General features: G+C 38.8%; 1 protein-coding gene across 1 annotated transcript; it reads right to left on the bottom strand.

The window, feature by feature from the left end:
* Window positions 1–4,248: 4,248 nt before the first annotated feature.
* LOC140767707 (uncharacterized) lies at window positions 4,249–8,071 on the bottom strand. Its single transcript, XM_073107708.1, has 5 exons — window positions 7,661–8,071; window positions 5,830–5,915; window positions 5,435–5,737; window positions 5,175–5,258; window positions 4,249–4,926 (listed from the first exon to the last, which is right to left on the bottom strand). Exons 1-5 carry the CDS (start codon window positions 8,063–8,065, stop codon window positions 4,509–4,511), a joined length of 1,296 nt encoding a protein of 431 aa, XP_072963809.1. The 5' UTR covers window positions 8,066–8,071; the 3' UTR covers window positions 4,249–4,508.
* Window positions 8,072–9,600: the final 1,529 nt, after the last annotated feature.

The following is a 9,600-nucleotide window of genomic DNA, read 5'->3' as shown; positions in this document are numbered from 1 at the left end:
CTCGTAGTTGGTTCGGCATCCAAACCCAATCTCCTCACTAACCTCTCGTCTAGAAAGTTATGTGTACTCCCCAAATCAATGAGGAAGTGCACACAATGCTTTCTAACGAGTCCATCTACTCGTAACGTCCTCGGCGTAGAAGTACCCGAATATGCATGCATCGATATTTCAGCTTGGATATCTTCACGCCCTCCTCAACGGTCTCCTCATGGTTCTCCTCTGGACACTCTCCATCATCATCAATCTCATCATCCTCCTCAAGACCATCGATAAGCATCACACTCCTGATCGGTTTAGAACACCGATGACCGGGGGTGAAACACTCATCACATCGAAAGCAAAGGCCCTTTACTCTTCGCTACTCCACCTGGGCAGGTGTGAGAGCTCAAACGGGGGGTCTATTACCTCTTCTAACATCGGAAGGTCTCAAAGGTGGTCGTGGTCTAGTAGTCGCAGCTGCTGTTTTTGAAACAGCAGAATTTGCAACCGGTATTCTAGGTTCAAACTGCCCATCTCGGTTGCCCCAATTGGTTTTCGCTGTCATCTTTAAAGCCCTATGTTTTTACTCCATCCTCACGGCCTTCGCAAAGGCCTCCTCAAGAGTAGTAGGACATAGAGCATGAACATCCGCTTGTATCTCCTCTCGTAGCCCTGAAATAAATGTACTCATTAATGTATGTTCAAGCCACGGTGGCTCACAACGACTACTAACTCTTTCAAACTCAACTTGGTACTCCAATATGGTAGTCTTTTGAACCATCTTGCTTAATGTGCTAGCAAAATTTTCATATGTCGCTGTCCCAAATCTACGTATAATCCTCCTATAAAAATCAGCCCATCCGGTAAATCCACCACCACGAATAATTGATCTATACCAATGTAGTGCCGTTCCTTGGAGGTGAAAGCTTGCCATCTGGACATTTGCATCTTCTGTTGTACCTTAACAATCAAAATATTGTTCAACATGAAATATCCAATCCGTTGGATCACCGCCTTGGAATTTTGGAAAGTCCAAACGTGCGGTTCTCCCCTAGATAGCATTGTCAGGTTCGTGAAGGATCCTTGGTTCGGGTCTAAACCTTTGTGCATGTTGATCACCTTCTCTAAATCCTCGAGCACGTCCATCACCATCTCCATAGGGATCAAGCTCATCCTCATAGTGCCAATCCTCCTCATCGACGAAGCGCACCGATGCCTCACGCCTCTCGGGTTCCACCACCGCCGGTCTTGGGTTTTATAACAGAGGTGGGGGATGATGTGAAGGCATAGGTAGGAGGGGATCATTGACACTCATATGACGCACCTGGACCTGTGGGGTATCGGTTCGATGGGGTCCCACCGCTGGTCCCTCTTGAAACTCCATTCGTCGTCGAGGAGATGACGAACCGAATCGATTCACGACATATTCCTTGAATTTATTGTGATCCTTTTGTATGTTATCAACTCTATGCAACAATGTTTGGAACATGCCCCTTAGTTCATCCATATTCGAACTCATAAAAGTTGGTTAACTTGGTCCTGCCATGATCGCTCCAAGGGAATCAGCCTCACGGTTAGGATCATCGTGCATTGAGTCTTCCCTTGTCAGTGTAGTCTCCATAGGTCTCCTTGTTGATGTCATCTTCCTTGTTTCAACCATTAATGGAGGTATGAGGTTCGCCTGCTCTGATACTAATTGATAGGGCTCTGATACCAATTGATATGCTTTGATACCAATTTGCTAAAGCTCAGATACCAAATTGATGGGATCTAGAACCAAAAGATCGGCTACGGAACAATTCCTTAAGATCTAAATTTATTGTAGGAAGCAGTCCGCGCAACAATGAAAAAATATTCGTCAGATTTTCTCTGGTAGTTAGAAAATTACGAAACTATTTGAATTGGATCCATATCTTCCTAATCTAGAACTTTCATATTTATGCCCTTCACAGATTCGAACTGTAGTAGGGACGAAAATATGAAATAATGTGGGTGATGGTGGTGGTGATGGGTGGAGTGGATGTTAGGGTTATAGATGGGTATGGAGATGGGGGTGGATTGTGGAAGTGATTAAGGGAAGTAATCGAAGGGAACGAAGTGGTCGAGATCCCAAAGAAGAGGGGTGGGTCGACAGTCGGATGGTGAAGAAGAAAGAGGGAAGAGTCTAGAGAGAAGATAGGAGGTAAGAAATCAAAAATCCAATAGCAATATAAAGTTGGGTGCCATCCACATATTTATAGAGGCTAGCCAACAAGTCCTAAAACAATAGGAAACCCTAACAAACCAACTAAACCAGTATTGTTCATCTTCTCCGAATATCTTTTGGATTAAATTTTCGTTTTGTCATAGATATATTCCGAATCTAAAGAAGTCATGAATATTAAAGTTGTAAATCTAGAGATTGTCAACCTTATCCAACTAGTTTGATATTATTTGGATATGTGTAGAATATTCTACAAATAAGTGTATCAGTTGTGTTGAAAATTTTCATGCTTATTTTTTCCTTAGAAGGAGGCCCGAGACCAAATTAATTTTGTAAACTGCACTCTTTTTTTGCAACTAAAAAAGCTGCCATATTTTTTATGTCGTAATGAACACTATATTCTTTTCTTTGTACTTCCAATTCTTCTTTTGGTTGGGCTAACCAACTTTTTGTGGTGAACAATAATTCTCTCTTAAATCATATAAGGTTTAGTAAATAATTACAATCTAAGCATTATAATGAGTAACATATCATCGAACTGCTTCATTAATTTTCCACCCACAATCCTGAAACCAATCTAACTGCAGGATCGATGAGGCAAGGGTGGTTAATTCACCTTCAGTTTCATAGATTAAGACACCTCCTTGCCCCTCTAATTTATAGCTGCCATAACCTTTTGTAGGTTGTGACAACCTTATAAGTTTTAACTCCATTTTACGAACAATAATTTCAAGTCATCAGTTACATAACACCCATAAGAACACCTATAAATCTATCTCCTTTTCCTCTCAATTAATTTACAAGACGTACGAACTCTTACAACGTCCTTACTCTCTCTGTCTCTCTTACATTGGTGATATTATGGAACCTCTCACCATCGTCACATTCACCGGTGGAGCGATCGGCCAGATAGGTTTCTTCGTCTGGCGCTTCAGACCGGTCTTTTCTATCGTTTGCCGGCTCATACGGTGCCTTCAGAACCGCCGCCGGCCACCTGCATCACCGGTCACTGCCCATTTGGTCATGGAGTCCGTGACATAGCTTAAAGACGACGTATGATTCTACTGAACAAGATCATGATCTTGTCTCAATTCCAGAAGCCAGTTGTGTATTATTTCTCCATTTAGCTAGAAGCGAAGACTTTGTTTGCTTTGAGTTCAAGAATCCCTCCGGAACAGATCAGGAACTCCTAACCTGATTAAGTAACTAAACATCTTTTTATTTTTTTTATATATAATCAAATTTATTTTTTAAAAGATTAAGACTAAAAAATAAGACTAACTAATTAAATTTAGGACTTAGCCTCAAACTACACAATGCCTAAACTATTAGAGAAGCATGAAAATCATCTACTGGCCTCTGATATTAACCTCAAAGGTACCAATCATATAGACAAAAGATAATGTTTGTTCAATTGCATGTCCTCTTTTGTTCAGAAAAATTATCACATGCAGTATCATTTTCCAAACTTGATAACGCCCAAACAATCGCAAAAGTAGGATGGATGCTATAAAAGTAGTGTATATGGATACGGATTGATATAATATAAACATGTTGATATGATAAATCTTAAAAAGTATGAATACAATATCCCTAGAATATATAGCTCTCTCTCTCTCTCTGTACTTTTATTTTGTTAATAGAGGAAATATATATTATTGTTGTGTATGATAGTTTTTATAAGGAGACCTTCAATTTTTATCCACTAAAGAAACTATCATTTGTAACAAGGAACTACCATGCTACCTAGTGCATTACTAATATGTAAGATAAACAAAAAAAATTAAGCTATAAATGAAAAGAACTTGATCATTGTTATTTGATTTCACAATATAGATCACCAAATAAAAGAAAATATTTTCACGAAGAGAAACCTATTAGATTCAAAAGAAATCAAAGATAAACAGTTTAACTCATATTGATAGGAATTGTTAAGTATCCAATGAGTATCTAAGAGATATCTGAAAAATATACACAACATTAATTTTATTTTTAAACATTTGGATATTTTAAGTATCCAAAATATCCAAGGAGTAGCATACTCAATACGATATCCGATATTAATATGACCAGAATATAAGTATCTCTGTTTCCTCATTCAATTCAAATGATATAGGTAAATGAGCATAAAGCTCTGCAAAATATGTTCTCAAAAGTATAACAGCTTCAAAATGCATGACCATAACCTTGAATGGGCGTGATGTGAAACATTTCACTCCGCATGCATCTTTATTGTGTTTCTTCATATTATGACAGTTGGAAGAAGTTACATCTATGAAATGAGTATCTCTTTACTGTAATCAAACGAAGCAGTACGCAGACATGTTCATCTCAGCTGCTTATAGCAGCTATAGGCAACAGCAACTGAAGCGATGGCAGTAACCACTGCAACAGCTGCATACATATCCTCCCGTTCCCACCGCTCAAACCATGTCGGCATTCGACAAATTTTACAAGTACTGGACTTCCCTTCACTATTGCCAGCCTTGCTTACAGAGCTGGTTTCTTTCTGCTTGATCTCTTGAGTCTCTAGCTTCGCTGTATCATTATTTTCTGGTTTTCCATTCAATGGCACAGATTGACAACAAGTGGAACTATTGGTGCCCTGACAGCACCCAGCCACTCCACCCAAATCACCATTCTCAACAGTATCAGTTGCAGTTGTCTTCTCCATAGAATCATTGATCTGAAATCTAAGAATCTGAGCAGCTTTCTGGTCCTCCTCGGATAAACCCATCTGGCCTCTGTAGTTTTAATAAGCAAATTTAAAATTTTCAATATCAGAAGCATGAATAGTTTGTTACAGTTTGCATAAAGAATGATTTTTTTTTGTTCGAACTTCATAACTTAATGTACCTACGTAATAATCATAAGTAGCACCATGATGACACATCAAGGCATCGTGTAACATACTTAGTATGTTAAAATTTGAACTTAGTATGCCTACTTGTGAGAAAAGAAAAGAACTGCTATAAATACAGACAAAGAATACCTCCAAATACGATCTACAATCTTGCCTTTTCCTATGTGCTGCTCAAGCAGGTCATTTACATCATCTGGAGCTACATATCCATACCTGAACAAGAAAATAGCACAACAGAAATTAAGAACTTGTGAATGGTGCAGTCGAACTCAAACTGAGTATTCCTTCACAAGAGAACTCTGAAATCCAAATGAGAAATAAGACATAAAAAATGAGGATAATGCACCCTACAGAAAAGAAAAACTCATTGCAGTCAAGTTCATCTTTACCAATGACCAGTCACTTCTCCATTGATGTTGCTGAATATAATGACATTTCCAGCATATTTATGGCCACCAATGTGTGAACAGGAGCCAATAGACACTTGACCCTGTAGACCACGTGCATTTATCTCTTCTTGAAACTTTTCTATGAGAACAGGGCCACAAAAACCACATCTCTTATCACGACTTCCATGAGCACATACAAAGATATATGACCCTGACAGAGTTTCAGCTACTCCTAGAAGCCATTTGCTGTCTTTCACAAGCACTTCTTCGACAAAATTATCAACATCAAGATGTGTTAACCTCCTATGAACAATGACAAAATAGAGTATTACTTCTAAAAGAAAGAACTCCCAAATTTTCTCCATCAGTAAAAATCTTTTGACTGGCTATTTCACCTGTACTTGATCATGTCTGGGAAGATCAGAACATCTGCATCAGATGAATCAGTGCCATCCTCTCCTTCGCATATTGTCAAACGAGCCTGAGAGTATAACCCACAAAAATGCTTTAGAAGAGATCCAGTACTAATTAATGAAATAAGAAATTATCTTGGTCTAGCTTTCTGAAAAGTGCCAATATCTTTCTATGGCCTAGTTAATGAATAACTGGAACATGAAACGAATGAAAGAAAAACAAAAGTACGGATACAATGCCAGTCGAAGGGAAAGGGATATGGTAAGAGGGCATAAATGGAAAAGTTGAAGTTCAGAAATTGTCAGATTAATGACATTAATCACATACATAGAGTCCGCAAAGATGTAGATATTTGTATGATTGATAAAAAATACACAGCACAGTTACTTCTGAGCAAGTAGTTCAAGCTCCATCAATTTGCTGACTAACAAAACACAGATATAGGCTGACAAATATTCTTACTCTGATAAATTCTGGAAGATAGAGAATCTCCTAGACAATGCATGGTATAATGCTACGAATAAAGACCTTCAGAAATAAATCCTGACAAGGCATTATAGGACAGACCGAGGCTAGCAAACCTGATTATAATATATAAGAGGTAAATGGAGGCTAAAGCAATGAGTGTTGGATTGTCTGTAAAGGTAAAAGGTCATGGAGATGTAGATAGCAAACACTTTTAATGCAGTGACTGTAACCTTTATCGATAAAGCGGATGCACATTTTATAGAAAAGAGGCAAAAGGAGCTCAAATTGCAGATCCTTGCTGACAGATAATTCTTGGTCATATGTTGTATTACAATTACTTTTAAGAAATAGAATTAAGTGAAAGAGACCGTTCCAGCACATTGTTCTCCTGCAAATGCAGAAGGGAGAGACAGCAACCTGCACACATCATTAGTCCCATTATTGAACAGGTTGCATACAATATTCACACGAGTGATGACACAGGGCAATGCTTAGAAGACTTGGCATCAAGGAAATGACACCCTCAAGAAATGTGAGCAATTATTAATTACTTCTTTCCTACCTTCAAAGTAGTAGGACATTTCACATATCATTCTGCATATGTAATCACTTAAAAAAAAATTTAAATATCACTTCATAAAATTAGCATTTGTTCTAGCTCAGTGAGCAAAGAATTCATTTATCATGGAAATAAGAGCACCAAGTAATACATATCGACAATATCAGCCGTTTTGGTTTCAGATTTTTTTTAGTATTTAAATTCTAAAAATGATCTAAAACATAGAAAACTCCTAAAACTTCAGAAAAATGATAAAGATAAGAAATTTAGATTTTCTGATAACTCCAACTTTAAACTTCCGTTTAATTGTAAAATTCGACTGCCAACAATTGATTAATATTATAGATGGTTATGTCAGGTCCCCTAGCTGGGCAATATAGTTTGCAGCAATTACACGGGCAAAACTGAACATTTGTAAGTTTTAGTCTCACAAACTTGTCAATTAATAGAACTGCTGAAACATCAGACCAGACAGCTGCCACTAAAACTAGTGTCTTGAGAAGCACATAAATCGTTAGAAATGGAGAAAATTACTCCACTTATTAGCTGATCGGACTACTAAACTTTAACTGATAAGAATAGTAAAAATGGAGCACCCATTCATATTTATGATATAAAAACTCATCGTAAAACAAACCCATTTCAACCATCAAATCGATAACCCAGTTGGTATCTAATTATACTTCAAAACTCAATAAAGCGAACTAATCGAAAAACACATCCAGGATGCACAGACCCTGATATGAGAAGAACTCAACAAGCCCAAATCTTGATCAAACTCATACCTTTCTCCTCATGTCCCCCTTCCGCGCCTTGATCGCCGCCGCAAGGGTCCTCGGAAGGATCTCCGATTCCGCCGCCTCGACGTTGCGAGGCCACGTCTCGGGCGATTTGTAGCAGAGGAAAACGTGGCGGTCGTACGCTTGTACCGTCCCCACCACCGCCTCACGCCGGAACTCCGGCCTCCCGAACCCGACTACCAAGTCTTCCCCTCCGGCGCCGGCGATGTCGGCAGGAGAGGATTGTTTGGTGGATTCCATAGAAGCGAGAGGAGAAGGAGAAGTAGTGGAAAAGGAGGAGAGAGGAATTGAGGCGGAGCGAATCGAGGTGGGCAGTAGAGAAGAGGGGAGATGGTGCTGGGAAACGAGGCGAAGAAACGATAGGAGAAACGGATGTTCGAATAGCTTCATGTCATAGAAGGCGACTGACTCATAGTAGAGTGACTTTTTTGGTCGCTATTTGGAATTTTTAAAGAATATAATGCTTTCCGATCTTTCTTTTTTTCACTTTTCCCTACGCCACGTGTCATATCATAACTAGTAGGTCGAAAGTGTTGACCCTAGGACAAATACTAGTCCAATTCTAGAACCCTGCTCCTATTGGCTGGTATTCAATCAATATCTATTTGTGGCTTTTACATAATAACCACTACAACCTTTCAAACTATAATAGCTACGACATTCTTCAAATTTCATAATTGTCATCATAATTATTAGACTCTTTTAAAACATATTTTGATTGCTTTAATCCAACTGATCATTATTAAAACCAAATTTAAATTCATAAAAAAAATTATTTTATCCTTGTATAAATTACTTAAATTGATGGATATCTAATGTTATCAATATCATAATACAAAAGAGATAAAATTGCAAACCCGAATAAGAAAAAAACGATAAAGCGCTCCTTCTGCTCCACCATCTCCCCTTGCTCCTATTCTTTCTTCTGAGCCCTCGTCCCAGACCCAACAGCTCCCCCTTGCTCATCGGATCCCCCAAAGGTGACCTTGCCTATGCCAGTGCTCGCTCAACTTGCTAAGATTGATGTTGCTACCCTTTCCCCATGGGCTCAATTGTTCAAAATCAATCGCATGGTGTAGGAATTGAAGGGAGCCTCTCCCTCCTTCGGCTCTCTTTTGGAAAGGGTGCAAGGGGTCCCATTTGGCTCCATCATTATTGAGTAAGAGCGTTTGGCGGCTAGCCACGAGGAATAGAGGTATAGCCTCATCAATAAGTTTCTCAGTTGTTTTCCTCCTTCGATTTATTTAAAGAGGGAGTCCAAGAAGAGATGGGCTCCCCTAGGTAGCCTTTAGGTTATAGACATGACGACGAAGTTTTTCACCTTCAAATTTTTGGACGAAGAGGACACGATAAGGGTTCTAACGGGGTCCTTAGACCTTCTAAAGGCTTATGGTAAACCTGATACTATGGCAACATTCTAGCCCCTTCAGGAGGAAATCACCTAGTCCCAATGATTTGGGTCTAGTTCATGGGTGTGCCTTTTAACTACTTGCCTCTACACATACTCATGGAGGTGGCAGTGTCACGATTCTTGATTAAGATACAGATTAGACATGACCAAATCTGATACAATCACGAATCGGAGGTTTGTAAAATGCATCGAATCCAACTGTTGGATCATGAGTTATGGTGGGTGAGTGGCTAGATGAATGATAAATATGAAGGATTAGGGATGAACAGTAGAGATGGAATGGCTATAGATGGCAAATGGAAGCTTATGAAATGGAATAAGGAAGATCAGAAGGATAGTTAATAAATAAGAAATAATTTGAATTACAAGAATATTGATATTCGATTTGTATCTCAATACATTTGTACTTTTTGGGCTGATTTTCTAGTGATTCAACTATTGGATCCTTCTCAAATTTGATTGGTAGATAGATCTTTGTGTCAGCTTTCCAGAATAGGGTCATGCATTCAGGGGA

Source organism: Typha angustifolia, chromosome 9 (genome assembly GCF_048772165.1).
Source record: "Typha angustifolia cultivar Huaian chromosome 9, ASM4877216v1, whole genome shotgun sequence".
NCBI lineage: Eukaryota > Viridiplantae > Streptophyta > Magnoliopsida > Poales > Typhaceae > Typha > Typha angustifolia.
Note: the sequence above shows the minus strand (reverse complement) of the source record. Positions and strands in the feature narration are given on the sequence as shown.

Bases quoted from the DNA above. Each gene is read 5' to 3' on its own strand.
- LOC140767707 (XM_073107708.1), bottom strand. From the start codon at position 8,065: ATGAAGCTATTCGAACATCCGTTTCTCCTATCGTTTCTTCGCCTCGTT. The intron at 5,916-7,660 runs GTATGAGTTTGA...TTATACTCTCAG, and splicing joins AGGGGGACATGAGGAGAAAG to GCTCGTTTGACAATATGCGA. The intron at 5,259-5,434 runs GTAAAGATGAAC...TTTCTTGTTCAG, and splicing joins GGAGAAGTGACTGGTCATTG to GTATGGATATGTAGCTCCAG.